This window comes from Colobus angolensis, unplaced genomic scaffold, assembly GCF_000951035.1.
Source record: "Colobus angolensis palliatus isolate OR3802 unplaced genomic scaffold, Cang.pa_1.0 Scaffold28, whole genome shotgun sequence".
In the NCBI taxonomy this organism is placed as follows: Eukaryota; Metazoa; Chordata; class Mammalia; order Primates; family Cercopithecidae; genus Colobus; species Colobus angolensis.
In genome coordinates this window covers 8,121,254-8,137,209 of record NW_012116043.1, presented here as the reverse complement: position 1 = coordinate 8,137,209, position 15,956 = coordinate 8,121,254, and the positions used below count along the sequence as shown (strand labels likewise).

At 52.9% G+C, this 15,956-nt stretch overlaps 1 protein-coding gene across 1 annotated transcript in view; it reads right to left on the bottom strand.

Moving 5' to 3' along the window:
* Window positions 1-15,921, bottom strand: part of MSI1 (musashi RNA-binding protein 1) — a 22,646-nt gene extending 6,725 nt beyond the window's left edge. Inside the window, exons 1-8 of the mRNA XM_011948561.1 lie at window positions 15,846-15,921; window positions 15,662-15,746; window positions 12,355-12,396; window positions 10,693-10,785; window positions 6,655-6,703; window positions 5,487-5,569; window positions 4,579-4,696; window positions 1,322-1,402 (exon numbers count right to left, since the gene is read on the bottom strand). Of these exons, the coding sequence (XP_011803951.1) occupies window positions 1,322-1,402; window positions 4,579-4,696; window positions 5,487-5,569; window positions 6,655-6,703; window positions 10,693-10,785; window positions 12,355-12,396; window positions 15,662-15,746; window positions 15,846-15,874 (580 nt within the window). The 5' untranslated portion in view covers window positions 15,875-15,921. The remainder of the gene's footprint in view (window positions 1-1,321; window positions 1,403-4,578; window positions 4,697-5,486; window positions 5,570-6,654; window positions 6,704-10,692; window positions 10,786-12,354; window positions 12,397-15,661; window positions 15,747-15,845) is intronic.
* Window positions 15,922-15,956: the final 35 nt, after the last annotated feature.

Sequence of the window (15,956 nt, the reverse complement as noted above, 5' to 3'; positions counted from 1 at the left end):
AAAGACAGGGTGTCGCTCTGTTGCCCAGGCTGGAGTGCAGTGGCATGAACACAGCTCACTACACACTCAACCTCCTGGGCTCAAGCGATCCTTCCACCTCAGCCTCCTTAGTAGCTGGGACCACAGGTGCACAACATCATGCCTGGCTAACTTTTAAATTTTTTGTAGCGACAAGGCCTCACTATGTTGCCCAGGCTGATCTCAAACTCATGGGCTCAAGCCATCCTCCCATCTCAGGCTCTCAAAGTGCTGGGATTACAGGCATGAGTCACCATGTCCAGCCTCGGGTGTCTCTAAAAGGCTTAGAATTGATTGTTACCAAAAACATCTCCCAGAATCCTCTTCTCGTGTGTGTGTGTATGTGTGTCTGTGTCTGTGTGTGTGTGTGTCTGTGTGTGTGTTGGGGGGAAGGCAGCTTGATGAAAAGTGATGACCCTAGAATAGGTAGAACAGGTCAGGCTTGGGTTCGAGTCCCAGCTCTGCCACTTCCTAGTTGGCTCATCTTAGTTTGTCATTCTTCCTCTCTGAGTCTATGTCCTCATCTCTAAAATGAGGATAAGCATCCTTCCCCCATGAGATTATTGAGAGAATTAGGCAACATCCCATACACAAAGTTCTCCAAGCTGAACAGCCCTGAGGCAGAGGAGGTAAGTGCTTAGGGGCCCTCCAAATAAATAAGACCCCCAAGTAAATAAATAAATAAATATATAGCCTTGCAAAAGTTCAGTATTTCTTATTTCAAAGAAAACTGTATTGAACAGTCATCATGGGGAAGTCCAGAACTTTGCTGGGCTTCCTGACATTTACTTTCAGGTCTAGTGTTATCTTTATGTTGGCTTACAAATGAGCGTGGTGATGAGAATGGTTTTCAATTGGTTTTCAGCATTTAGGGTCTCAGCATAATACCTTGACTGGACTTGAAAGAGTTCAGCCTACAGCCTGGCCATTATAGGTGTCCGTGATGATGCAATCAACAATGGCCCTCGGAGAGGTGCCCACTACAAGCCCAATGCCTTCTCTGGTGGAAGTGGCAACCCCGGAGTCGGGTGGGGAGGAGAGACAGGCAGGAGGCAGGCAGAGGATGGCCTGGGGGAGAACGGTGCCATGCAGGGTCACGCTGGGAGCCCCTGTCCCCAGCTTCTGGGGAGGGGTTGGAGGTGGGATGGGTGGGGAGAGGCCCTCTTTCCTCAGACATGCCCTTCCTTCCAAGCCTCCAGCAGGCAGACCCCCAGCCATGCACCCCCAGACACCACCCTGAGAAGTCAGACTGCCCGGGAACCAGGGGCATGCTGGCAGCAGAGGGTTACCAAGCAGGACTTACCGGGGAACTGGTAGGTGTAGCCAGGGGCGAGACCTGTATAACTCCGGCTGGCGTAGGTTGTGGCTTGGAAACCTGGGTAACCTGATGGGGTAAGGGGGCAGTGTCAGATGTCTCATCCACAGGGCGGATCCTGCTCAAGGAGAAGGACCTGAGCCACTCATGTCCCCTCACCTTCCTGTATCATGAATAATAGCTGTACCCTCCAAATACCTTCTTCATGCCAAGCCCTGTACTGAGCATACTGCACACTATTATCCCGTTAAACTTGCCTTAGAGGTAGGTACTGTTAGGCACCCCATTTTACAGATAGGAAACCGAGGCTCTGAAAGGCGACACTTTTTGGCTGAGAATAATCCAATGCTCTTCGAGCTCTGGCTCCTGCTTCCCTCCTGTCCTCGTCTCCTGCACGCTGCCCCTCCCTCCCTCTGCTCCAGCCACACTGGCTTCCTTGCTGTTTTTCAGCTTTGCCAAGCTCATTCCCACCTCAGGGCCTTTGCACATGCCGGTGCCTTTGCCTGGAGCTCTCTTTCCAGATGACTGCATGCCTGAGTCCCTTTCATTGTACAAGACTCCGAAACATCTTCCCATAGGCCTCCTCCTTCCCATCAGCTACAATCTCTATCATGTTACCTTGGTTTTTCTTAGTACTGATGATCATTATCTGAACTTATATCATGATTTTTTTTTTCTTTTTTCTTTTTTAGAGACAGGATCTTGCTCTTTTGCCCAGGCTGGAGTGCAGAGTGGTGCAATCATAGGTCACTGCAGCCTCAAACCTCTGAGCTCAAGTGATTCTCCTATCTCAGCCTCCCCAGTAGCTGCGACTACAAGGCGTGTGCTACTATGCCTGGCTAATTTTTAAATTTTTTTGTAGAGATGGGGTCTTGCTATGTTGCCCAGGCTGGTCTCGAGTTCCTAGCCTCAAGTGATCCTCCTGCCTTGGTCTGGAATTACAAGCATGAGCCACCATACCTGGCCAGAAAGTACCCATAATTTCTTTAAGTGCTGATTTTCTGTCTTCTCAAAGAAAAATCAAATAGCAATAATGGTGCAATTAAGATTCAAATTTAGATCTGACTGGCTCCAAGCCTCTTAACCACCAATTTCACTATTTGTTAGATAATTTCTTTCTTTCTTTTTCCATCTTTTTTTTTTTTTTTTTTTTTGAGATGGAGTTTCACTCTTGTTCCCCAGGCTGGAGTGTAATGGTGCGATCTCGGCTTACGGCAACCTCCGCCTCCCGGGTTCAAGCGATTCTCCCGCCTCAGCCTCTCGAGCAGCTGGGATTACAGGCATGCACCACCACCCCCAGCTAATTTTGTATTTTTAGTAGAGACGGGGTTTCTCCATGTTGGTCAGTCTGGTACTGAACTCCCGACCTCAGGTGATCCGCCTACCTCAGCCTCCCAAAGTACTGGGATTACAGGTGTGAGCCACAGTGCCTGACCTTTTTCCGCTTTTTAAATGAAGGGTGAAAACAGCTCATGAATCACCTTAGAAGAAAACTTTCTCAATGTTCTAAATAAAGTGAAAGAGACAGGATAACTAACTACAATACCTGATTGTAGCCTGGATCTTGTTCTAAAGGACAAAAATATTCTATAAAGAGCATTACTGGGTCTGGCTGGGCATAGTGGCTCATGTTTACCACCACAACACTTTGGGAGCCTGAGGCGAGAGGATTGCTTGAGGCCAGGAGTTTGAGACCAGCCTGGGCAACATAGTGAGACTCCATCTCTACCAAAAACAAACAAACAAAAAAAGAGCATTATTGGGTCTATTGATAAAACTGGAAAGTAGAAAGTAGATTAGATAAAAATATTGTATCAATTATAAACTTAGGAAGTTGATAACTACACTGTAGTTACATGAAAGAATATCCCTAATCTTAGGAAGCATCAAAGGGTAAAGGGCCATGATGCATGTAACTAACCATCAAATGAGTCAGTGAAAAATTACAAGTGTAATATGTATACATACATATTTGCAAACACACACACACATATCTACACATAGAGTAAAACTGATCAAGCAAAATGGGGGCAAAATGTTAAGAACAGGTGAATCTGATAACGGTATACGGATGTTCTTTGTACTGTTTTATTTTTGCAGCTCCTCTGAGTTTGGGATTACTTCCAAATAACATGTTAAAGAAAAAAGGAAAACTTCAAGGAAGACTGTGCCCTATTTGGAGGCTGCTCGCCTCCTCCACTTCTGACCCTCTAGCCCATGCTGTGCCCCCTCCTCTGAATTCCCAGAGCACCTCTCTGTGCGCCCCTCCCCTAGGCCTGGCATAAAGACCCCCTTGTACTGTTCTCTTTCTGTGTGTACACATCTCATCTCCCCAGGGAGCCTCTGAGCTTCCTGGGGGCCAAACTCAGATTTACCATCCTCAGTCTTGGACCCAAAGCACAGCTGACTCCTGCTCAGCTTTCAAGGCTCATGGCAGTCTTCACCTCCTCCAGGAAGTCTCCCCAACCTCCAGGTGGGTTTAGGTGCCTCCTTGGGCCTCCCACAGCCTCCAGTCACTCTGTAGAGGCAGTGCCCATTTACTCCTGTCTCCCACTTGAAGGGAAGCCCCATGAGAGCAGGCTCCACTTCTCAGAAGTTGCTCAATAAATATTACTTGAATGAATAAGACCAGGCAGCCTTCCTTTTGCCCCCTCCAAAGGCCTGGAACACTTTTCCCCTTCCCGTCTCTCCAGCCTCCCCATCACTGGCTCCTACTCCACCCACAGACTCAACTTAAATGTAATTTCTTTTCCCACTTCTCCAAGTCGTGGTCAAGTTCCCTGTGACCACACTCTCCGCACCCTACACTTCTGCATCTGAAATCTATGTATCTTCTTACTTCTTTTCCCTGCCAGATTGTAAAACTCCAAATAAAGTCATTGTTGCAATTCCTGGCATGATGTCTGGCATATAGAGTTGCTCAATAACTGTGTACTGGATGGATGAATGGATGGAGGAAAGGACAGATGGAGGGGTGGATGGAAGAGAGAACGGACAGATTGACAGGACCAATTAATATGGTTGGACCTTTCTGCTGGCTACCACCAGAGGGCAGCACCCCTCAACCAAACCACCCCACCTTGGGTAGGACTGCCAGACGGGACAGATCCCTAGTCCCTACTCCTGCCCAGTGACTCAGACAGGAGGAGGGCAGACCACAGAGGAGGTGCAACACCCACACAGCCCCTGCTAGCCCTGGGAGCAGTTCCGACAGAAAGAAGCCGCAGGCGCAGGCTCGCGCATACCCAGCATGCCGATGCCCAGCATGAAGGCGTCCATTCCGTAGGGCATGACTCGAGACCTCCCCCGGGCTGAGCCCGTCGGCGACATCACCTCCTTTGGCTGAGCTTTCTTACATTCCACCTGCAATGAGACCTGGCAGTTAGTCTTTCCCATAGAGCTAGCGTCGTTAGCCCTCTTGTTCCCTGGAAAGCCTCTATTAATTGTATTAATTTCACTGTCCACCTGAAAACAATTTCATGGTTACCACTGACGGAGCACTCACTATATGCTAGGGAGTGTGTCAACAGCGTTGCACGCAATCGTTCAATGAATGCTTACACCAATACTATGACGGAGGAGCTTTCCCACTCCCATTTGACAGATGTGGAAACTGAGGCTCAGAGAAGGGAAGTCATCTGCCCGAGTAACTACTGTGTGACACTGCCTTCCTGTCTAGGTTTTCAGGGGGTGGGAGAACTGGCTCTGCCTCCACTCACTCTGAGCCCCTCTGCCTCCCTTTAGAACTTCAAAGCTTCCCTGGCAGGCCCCCCAAGGAGCCCCAGTCTTCTCTGTCCCTGTGCTCCATCCAATCCCAACTCACCATGTTTTTGCTTTTGTTTTGTTTTGTTTTATTTGAGACAGAGTCTCACTCACTCTGTTGCCCAAGCTGGAGTGCAGTGGCACAATCTCAGCTCACTGCAACCTCCACCTCCTGGGTTCAAGCGATTCTCCTGCCTCAGCCTCCCGAGTAGCTGGGATTACAGGCGCGCACGACCACACCTGGCTAATTTTTGTATTTTTATTAGAGACACGGTTTCACCGTGTTGGCCAGTCTGATCTCGAACCCCTGACCTCAAGTCATCTGCCCACTTCAGCCTCCCCAAAGTGCTGGGCTTACGGGCGTTAGCCACTGCACCCGGCCCCAACTCACCATTTTGTTGTTGATTTCATGAAAATGAATTTCACACACTTTCTCCACAATGTCCTCACTCTCAAACGTGACAAACCCGAACCCTAGAGGTTGGACAAAGCATAAAGGCAAGGTCAGAACCAGAGTGCAGGGTCAGAACCCAACCCCAGGTCATACCAATATCCCCGCTCCTCTCTCTCTGGCAAGTGAGAGTTAATGAAAGGCTCTGCTCACAGCCTGGAATCCTCTCAACCACCCACTGAGACAGGGTTTCAAGTCCCAGATTACAGATGAGGAAAATAAGGCTCAGGTAAGTGAAGTAACTTGCCCAAGGTGACACAGCAAGTTAGAAAGTGGTAGAGCTGTGATGAGAATACACTCAACATGCTTTTTCTTGTCCTCAGGTGTTTCCAAAGAGGGGAGAAAGAACACACGCGCACACTCATTTAAACTTACACAAAGGTGTACATGCCCAAACATACAAATGTACATAGACGTACACACATTCACGCATGCACACACCTAGGTACCTGTGTATCACACACACTCTCAGGGCTGCTCTACACGTGCAGTTACCCTGACATACCAGAAATACACAGATATTTAGGCACAGATACCCCCTTTTGCACAGATACAAATACACACACACACACACACACAGAGCACACACCCCACTCCCAAAATGGACTAAAAGTCCTGAAACAACTGGAGAAACAACCCCGTCTCCTCCCGAGTGTGCCCCAGGGGCTGGAAAGGGATTTCCAACAGCCAGGCGGTACACACGGTGTGGCCCAGACCTTACAGGTTCAGAGGCAACGGGGGCTGGGCAGGAGGTGACTGCCTGGGGCTGTGGAGTCAGCCTGACCCTGGGCGGCCTGGCCTAAGCTCTGGTTACCAGGGACAAGGTAAGCCTGGGCAGAGGCAGACACCACTAGGGTGGGGGTAGGAGGCTCAGTGGGTTGCAGGGGCTGGGGAGGTACTCCTCTGTTCCTCTCGTGTGTCTGCAATTCGGCAAGTTTCTAGCACAGGAAATGGCGGGACAAAAGCCTTCTGTAAGGCCAGGCCCGGGAGAGGACGCAGATCCTGGGGGATAGGATGTCAGGGGGCGAGATGAAAGGGCAGCTGTGACCTGCAGCCCCCTGGCTGACCACGGGGCCCAGCCTGGGAAGGGGGAGGGGGCCACACTCACCTCGGTGCCGGTTGGTGGTTTTGTCAAACATCAGCATGGCGTCGTCCACCTGAAACACAGCCCGCCATGGAAGACCCAGCAGATACCAGCAGAACCCACCACCACCAAGGAACAGGCGCTCCAGCAACCCACTGCCCTCTTGCCCACTCCAGGCTTGACCTTAAACCTCTTTCCTGCCCAGGGGACAACTTTCCTTCTGCAACCCCACTGAATGCCAGAAGCACCCCCTTTTCAATCACCATCATCTCAATGGACCAGCCTGCGTTTATTAAGCTCCATCGTCCTCCCAACGTTCTCTGCATGGTAAGATCCTCATGGTGTTGATAAGAAAATAGGCTCAGAGAGGTGAAGTTGCCTGCCCAAGATCACACAGCAAGACCTTGACCAAGCTGGGGACGCACAGAGAAGATGCTAGATAAGGAAATATGGGAGGCAGGACAATGACAAGATGGGGAAGCAAAAGTCTCATCCCTTCTGTAAAAGGCCAGGAGGACAGCAACCAGACTGGACTCCCCTCTCCGGCTACAGATCTTTTCCTCTAATTGAGGTTTCCTTTTGCTAGAGGCTGTAATTAAAGCAAGTAGAGTTCAGGGCCTGGGCTGCTTTGCCTCCCACTGACTGGGGGAGGGGAAGGAGACTGGGGAAGGAGGAGGGTCTACATCATCCATCCTCTCTTGGACCCCAGTCCACTCTCGTTACTTCCTCTAGGTACCCCTTGGATACACGGTCACCAAAGGCCTTGGTGCCACCTTCCTTTTGCCTGCATCTGGTGCCTCCTCCTTGCCTTCTTTCTTAGCTAAGGTCTAAGTCACTTTTGGTATAAATCAGGGGCTGCCTCTGATACCCAACCCAATCCTACTCCAGGCCCCGACCCTCCCCCAAATGACCAGACATCCAAAGGATGAAAAAAAAAAATACTTTTCTCAAGCCATCAAGCCATGGGTAACCAGCCTCTTCCCTACTCTCCTTCCCTCTACTTCCAGGCCCATCATCCACCTTCTTCTTTTTGGAGACAGAGTCTCGCTCTGTCATCCAGGCTGGAGTTCTGTCACGTGATCTCGGCTCACTACAGTCCCCACCTCCCAGGTTTAAGCAATTATCCTGCCTCAGCCTCCCGAGTAGCTGGGATTACAGGTGCATGCCACCACCCCTGGCTAATTTTTGTATTTTAGTAGAGACGGGGTTTCACCGTGTTGGCCAGGCTGGTCTCGAACTCCTGGCCTCAAGTGATCCACCCGCCTCAGCCTCCCAAAGTGTTGGGATTACAGGTGTGAGCCACTGCGCCCAACCCCATCATCCAGCTTCTAAAGGCCCTCCCCTGCCTCATTAAAGACCCTGAACTACAGTGATCCTCCAGCTCTCCTTAGCCATCAAGCTACAGTGGGTCTCTGACTCCTGCTGGGAGAACCAGGACCCCACTGAGCCAGGAGCAACAAGATCCCTGGAGAATCTCATGACATCTCTCTTCTCAAAGAGCTGCCTGCACTGAGGCCCATGCAGCAGAGTGTCACTCTCACTCCCACCCTATGGACCACTCTGAGTCCCAATCCCAAATCCGCCGGACCACCCGAATGGGACAGTCATTTCAGGTTCAGCACATCTTCCCCACCCCTTGCTTAACCAATGAGAAACAGAAACCCAGAAAGGATTGTGATCAAAGCATAGGTTTTGGGTAGGATGGGCCTGAGCTGGAATCCCAGATCCTGCATTTGCTGGTTGGGTAACCTTGGGCAGGTGACTTGATGTCTCTCTGGCTTTGGCTCCTCATCTGTGAAACAGGCATAACAGTGTCTATCTTACAGGTTGAAGTTAAATGAAAGACACTTTGTTTGGAAATGGGGTCTCGCTATATTGCCCAGGCTAGTCTTGAACTCCTAGGCTCAGGCAGTCCTCCCATCTCACCGTCCTTGGTAGCTGGGACTACAGGTGCGCAGCACCGAGCATGGCTATGGGAGCGTTTAGTGAGATAGTGCATGTAACACTCTTAACTCACAGCACCCGGGATACAGTAAGTGCTTAATAAATAACAGCTATTATTGTTATCTTGACAAGGGAGGGACTTGCCCATAGTTACATGGGGGAGCATGGCAAAGCTGGAGAGAGAGCAGCCAGATACTACTGGCTTGAAGGTTACATGAGGACAGCGTCTGTGTCATTTAGGGCCATGACCACCATCCTATTGAGCACCTTGACTGGGGCTCAATCATTTTTTGAATGAATGAATGAATGAATGAATGAACCGGCCACACCCTCCCCCTTAATCCTACAGCTCCGATTCCCTGCCTGACCCACAGATGGATTCAGACCAAATCCACAACCTTTCCCGTCTTCCTCCACCCAACCCTGCAAGGAAGGACACCATCCCTGGCCCCACTACAGCCTTCAACCTGGGCCTTGGCTGGAGAGGCCCCTAGTGGGACAGTGGGGTTGAGGCCAGGGCAGGGGGCAAGGAAGATGGCTGGGGGTCCAGGTTACCCCCACCAGGGTCCCCTCCTGGGGCCAGCTGAGGGGAGGGAGGCTCCCGGCCCAGTGTCCTTAATAGGCTTTGGTCTCCATGGGAACCCGAGGGCAGGGGGGATCGGGCGGGGGGAGGGGAGGCGGCCGAGGCCTGCTGACCAGTGGGAGCCGAGCCGCCAAGTTCGGCGGCCGCTAAGCCTGAGTGGCAGCCATGGCGGCTGACCATTGTTCCCCCCTCGGCGGCGGCCCCTCGATCCGGGCGGGGGGCCCCCCGCCGCGGGGCCCTTGGCATTCCCGGCTGTCCCCCTCGCTCCCTGGCAGCCTATTCTCCGGCTCCCCCTGGCCTCCCCGGGCCGGTTTCACATGCCAACGCCGATTTAGGCCCGAACAAAAGACGCGGCCGCTGACGGCTTCTCCTGGGGCCCGGTTGCCATGGCAACGCCGGCCCCGGGGGCAGGCGGCCTCCAATCACAGCTGCTGGATCAGATTAGTGCGAGCTCTAATGCTCGGCGCTCAGACACAAAGACACCCCGCCGCAGCCGAGCCGGGCCTGCTGCTTCCCAGGAGCGCCCTACCCTCTGGGGCCCAGGCCCGCCCGACCTGCCCTCCATCCCGGACCCAGGTGCCCACCGAGGCACGAAAGCCAAGGCCTCTGGTCCCCCACACCACCAGCCTCAGCTGGCCAGGGGACACCTCCCCGCCACACACACACAATCCCAGGCCCATTTCCCAGGCCAAGTCCCCCTTCGCTTGCCTGGGGGTGACTCGAAGTGTCTTGATGGGAAAGTAGAGACCCAGCCTCTCGCCTGTCTCACCTAAAAGAAGAAAGACCGGGGACCCCGGCCCCAAGCAAAACAACCCTCTTTCCCTCCTAGACTTCAAACCTAGGCCCCTCTCTGCCATCTCCCCATGGGACCCCAAAGTTCACATTGTCTACCTTTCAGAGGACACCCTATTGTCAGATGTCGCCATAACATCTACCTCTTCAGAGGCCCAGAAATTAAAGCTCCATGCCCCTCAGAGCTCACAGTCAATCCTCCGGGCCTGATCAGGAATTGGGGGGGTGCTCTCATCAGTTTCTCCCAATACCCAGGGGACCAGCAGCCCCCCAGCTTCTGCTCCAAGCTCCCCACCTGTGCAAATAGGATGCCGAGTGCAATTGGGAGTCATATTTATTGCCTCCTTATCATCCTCGCCCGGAAGGAGTGGGGAAAGGTTCAATAGCCCGTGGCCTGGACAGGTGCAAACTCCGAGGGGGCCACGGGGTGACTTGATTGAACTGGCTGCGGGGAGCACTGCCTCCCTTGTGAGAATGAAGATAAGAGAAAAATACAGAGGAAGGGCAACAACAGGGCCAGCTACTGTGTGGCTTCTCTGTCCCTAGGGATGTCCTGAGTCTGAGGATCACAGATGAGCCAGGAGGCTGCAAGGTGGATTGGCCCAGTCTCCCCCCACAGCAGGATCCAGCCCCGCTCTCATCTTTTGCAGGAACTGAATGACCTGGCTGAATTCGGCTTGCTAGTGCCCCATTCTACAGCATGTTCACAGCCCCAGCAGCGAGCGCCCCCAGTTTAAACCCACCTTCCCAAACTGCTCAAAATACTGCTTCACGTCCTCCACCGTGGTATTCACCGACAGCCCCCCCACAAAGATCTTCTTCGTTCGAGTCACCATCTGTTAGGGGAGGGAATGAGAAAGTGGGCATCTGAGTCCTGTGGCCTACCGCCACCAGCAGGGGCTCGAGCCCCCCTGCCAGGATGCCAGCTGACAAGCTCTCTGTGGCCCCAGCCTCTTGAAAGGCCGCCCCAAGCTCCCTCTTGGACCCCCGCCTCTAGGCCTGTTATGGGCAGCTGTGCACCCACACCCTGGCTGGCTCGAGTGTGCCTCCTTCCTGCCTCCCTCCCTAGGGACTATGTCCAGAAAATGCCTTCCCTAAGGACTAACACAGGGAAGGGGGCGGGCTGGTGACTCAGACCCACAGCCTCACTCTAAGACCCCACCGGCCCTCCTAGGAGACCCCCAAGGTCCATCACAGTCTCCCTAAACTCATGCCGACATTTTCCTCATCAGCCTCCTCCCAACACAACCTCTGGCAGCCCCGTGGCCCCAGCCCTGTTTTAGGAAGAACACATGGTCCTAATTACCCCAGGAGCGCATGGCTAATCCGCGGCAATTCCCAGCCCCATCCTAACACTAAAGCACCTTCTGTCACCAAACTGCTTAATGGAATTAACCCAATTCTGACCATGTGCTCCCTGGTGCGGCTTCCTTCGAATACCTGCTCCATAATTGCTTTCAGGCCCTCTACTGGACCCTTCCAGAGATGCCCCTTTCCTGTTTCCCAAAACTCTTCCTCTCCTTCAGCCCTGGCAGGAGCTGGGGGCCTTGATGGAATTCACTGGCCCGGAATCTTAAAGAGCTCTAGTTCCACCTGGCAAAGGAGGAAAGTGAGCTCTCCTGGAGCGGGACCTCGTCCTAGGACCCAGGAGAAGTCAGTAAACTCAGGGGTCCTGACCCCGTGTTCTGCAATCAGTCTTTCCTCCTGTCCTCCATGTTCAATTGCTTCCCAAGGAAGACCTGGCTAGTTGCCCTGAGGCCTGGAATAGACTGTTAGGCCCCTGCCCTGCACCAAAAGTTTTTTGAGTGTTGTATCGCTCAACTGCTCAGAAATCCATTTTCTGCACACCTTGCCCCTCTCACCCGGAGAACTCGCCAGAGCAGCAGGGTACGAGAGCATTAAGAAAGCAGCCATACACATCTAAACTGAAAGACAACAGGTGACAGAGTCCGTGGTCCCCTCTGCCTCTGCAAAGGGTGACTGGGGGGATCCAAGGGTAGCTTCCTAGCCTGACTGTAGGGCAGCCTTAGGGTCTAAGTCTGTCCTGTATTTCACTTCCAGAGGCCGGGGCATCAAGGCTGTGGTCTATGATGTTGGAATTAGACTCGGGCTCTAAACTCTACTGGCTTCAAATACAGGACGATGAATCCTCTGAGTAGCTCCCCTTTCTCCCAACACACGCAAGCCCCTCTCCAGTCCACCCCAGAGCTCACATGGAAAGACGTGTAGTGTCTTCAGGCCCCAGAGCAAGGACGTCAAGAATTCCCTTTTCCCAGCCCAGCCCATTCCACAAACACTCCAAGCAGAGGTTCCAGAAGCATCTTCCAGAGCAGGAAATACTGGGAAAATCACTGCTCAGCATTGCCCGCAGTAAGAGAGCTCCTCCCAGACATAGACACACCTACCTTGGGCTGTGCTCTCCGAGGAAAGGCCACCTTGGGGTCAATCTACAAGAAAAGGGAGAGGTAGAAGGGGTCTTGGTTATCGCATTTTTAGAAGAGTGACCACACAGCCTTCAGCCCTCAGGACCTCTCTCCTCCCAGGACACAAAGGTGACAGAAATCACAAAAGCCTCTAGGAGGAGAGAATAGTGGTTAAGCATTTATTTTTATTTTTTTCAGACAGAGTCTCACTCTATCACCCAAGCTGGAGTGCAGTGGCACGATCTCAGCTCACTGCAACTTCTGCCTCCTGGGTTCAACTCCTGCCTCAGCCTCCCTAGTAGCTGGGATTACAGGTGCGCAACACCACACCCAGCTAATTTTTGAATTTTTAGTGGAGATGGGGTTTCACCATATTGGGCAGGCTGGTTTCAAACTCCTGACCTCAGGTGAGCCACCCGCCTCAGCCTTCCAAAGTGCTGGGATTACAGGCATGAGCCACCACGCCCAGCCAGTTAAGCATTTAGACCCTAACGTCCCACTGCTGCCTTCAAATCCCATTTGCGCTGCTGCCCAGCTGTGAGACCATGGACAGGTTATTTCCCCTCTTTGAACGTCAGGGTCAAGTTCACCTGCAAAATGGGCAAATAATAACACCCACCTCAAAGGGTCATCAGCAGATTATTGGAGAGCATGCATACAAAGCTCTTGGCATGGTGTCTAGCTCACAGCAAAAACAAAAACAAAACAATGTAAGCCGTCTTATTCCTTCCAGTATCAGGTAAATCGAGGGCCTTCCTTGCGTAACTGACTTCACACAGATGACCTATCTGGGTAAGGTATGCAATTCATGCTTCGGAAACCCTGCAAATGGGAATACTCTGTCTGCAAAAGGCCACAAGATGAGAGTTCATAACCATCAGGAGTAGGCTCAGTTCTGTTTTCCCGGTACTATCAACATCAAACAGCTCTCCTTGAGGCTGTGAGCAAACAGCTCCCTGATAATGCAGCTGGGCTTGGGGCAAGGCAGAGTGCAGTCTTCAGTGACGTGAAAGGGCATGGGACTTGAACTTAGAAACTCTGGGCCTCTTGCCAAGCCTGTGAGACCATGGACAAGTTTTTGGTAATGCACTCGAACTCTCTGAGCCTCAGTTCCTTCATCTGCAAAGTGGGGACAATCACACCCGCTTTTCCCAGGGGCAGCTGCGGGGAATCAGATGAGATAACACGGGTGAAAGCGGCCCTTTGTGAACTGCCCTTCATTGCACAAACAAAGGTGCTATTACCAGCAGGCCACCTTTGCCCTTGGCTGTGAACAACTAGAGGGAAAAATCAAGATGCATCTGGGTGTACTCCTGGGTACTATAGCTGTATGACAAACAGCAAAAGACAGGGCATGAGACGCTGTGATCCATGCAGGGCCTATGGGGCCAGGTCAGGCCAGAGCTTTTTGCCACCCACATGGGTGGACGTCATTCATAAGTTCACCAGCCAATCGCAGAGAAGATCTATCTTTTCCCAAAGTTCCTTGTGTTCAAAACTCAGCCTCGTTCTAGGCAGCTGGCTCTGGCTTCTCTCTGAATGGCACAGACCAGGAACTAGCCTCCTACAGGCTCCCCCACTGGAATCTGTCCACAGAGATGGAACCTCCAAAATCCACACTAGGGCAATGGCTCCTCTCCTGCCAAGTCCCACTGGGCTCCAGGGAAAAATCACAACTGCCCATTTCTCCCGCCTGAAGTTTCAATTCCACACCTCCACAGACATGTCCATCCTTCTATTTCTCCCAGAAGCGGCCGCCCCAGCCACCAGCGCACCACACACAGTCCCCCTACACAGACCCCGATGGGGAGACGGTACCCAAGCCATGTTCCCACAGACCCATGCACACCCCATCCCTGACACACCCCACCTCCACTGTGACTCACAGCTGGCAACATAAATAAAACCCAACAAGTAAATAAAAGGTGAAAGTCAGAACTCAAAATAGACTCCCCACAGTAAACCTCCCTCCCACCCCCTTTCCCAGGCTGGAGGACGCCAAACACAGACAAAGCCCTGGCTCTTTTCGGCCGCATCTCCTAAGGATAGTCATCTCACCCTCCTTCCTCCCTCATTCTCTTCCCCTTTATCAATCTTCCACTCCTCCATCCCCCAGCCCCTAAATCTCAGCTTCCTCAGCACTGCAGAAGCCGTCAGTGCATTCTGAGGACAGGGGATGGTAGCAGAACAGGCAGCTTGATGGCAGATAATCACCAAAAACAATAGGCCACTGTCTCTCCATTTCCAGGCTTGGGTCACTCAGGCTGCGCCAAGAAGATCCTTTCAGAGCCGGCAAAGTTGAGGCCTGGCCTCATTTGCTCATTACTGCGAACGGGAGCGGGAGCCACTGGGCAGAGATAACAGGAGCTGGGGACAGGCGGTAATTTGACAAATTCTTGGGCACAAGCAGCTATTGTTGCAGGTAAACAGGAGCCAGGGACTGACCCAAGCACCCAAGCAGAGAGGCCCAGGGCTGGGGGACAGCCAGGGAGCATGGAGAGAAGAGATCCACACTATCCCTGGCCCTGGCAGACAGACACCCCCATCAGATGGGGTAACCCCCTCCTCTGACTTTTCTCCTTTTCCATCTGCCCTGGAGCCAGCGCCCCCTGCAGGGTCTAAGGCACGAAGGAGCTGTGGGACAACAGCAAAATGTTCCAGGAGTTTGAATGCCAACCAAGCAGCTTCTCCTACGATCTAGTTTTCCAAAGGGTGGTTTCCAGGCAAGCTAGAGCCCTTCTCATAAATCCCCTCCGTGGGCAAAGCAGGTCCCTGTCTTCCACACAAAGCAAGGAGCTCATTGACCAAAAGTCGGGGGAGGAGGGAAGGAGGAAGGGAGGGGGCTTCAAGGGATGCTTTGCCATTGGTCTGGATGAAGAGGGGGTGTCGCTGAGCCAAATACTAGTTAGAGTTCACAGAAGCCACCGGGTGGGTCACTGCTACCCTGACTCACCCAATTTGGGCTGGGGGAGGGACCTAGCCCCACCCCAATCTCTGCTCTGAGGCATCATGATTAGTACTTCTAGGGAGAGGGTGGCGGCTGCCTCTCCCCCTCACCAGGACTAGGGGAGGGGGGATGTAGCATCTCATCGCAAGCCGGGGATTTTTCTCCTCCCTCTCCCCCCCAACTCTAGTGACAAAGTTTCAGAGCATGGCAGCCCTCTTACTCAGAAAAACTCCCTCCTTCCTCACGGACCCCGTCCAGCTGTCCCCTGGGGAAGAGTCCTGACCCTCTCCTCCGGCAGCCTCCCTCTCCCAAAGGACCCCCGAAGCCCCGAGGGCCACTCACTGTTTTGGAGTCGAGCTCGTGCCGCGATTGCGCCAGCACTTTATCCACCCCCGCCTGGTCCATGAAAGTGACGAAGCCGAAACCCCTGCGCGCCGTAGTGAGGGAGAGGCAGATGGTTACAAGGCAGTGAGTGGCGGGTGGAGGGGGGCGAGCCGGGAGCAGGAGGAGGGGGTGAGGGGCTCACCTGGATCTCTTGGTCAGGGGGTCCCGCATCACCAGACACTCCTTCACCTCCCCGAACTGGCCGAAGTATTCGCGCAGCCCTTCTGTAACCACACACCCGCCTTCGGACCAG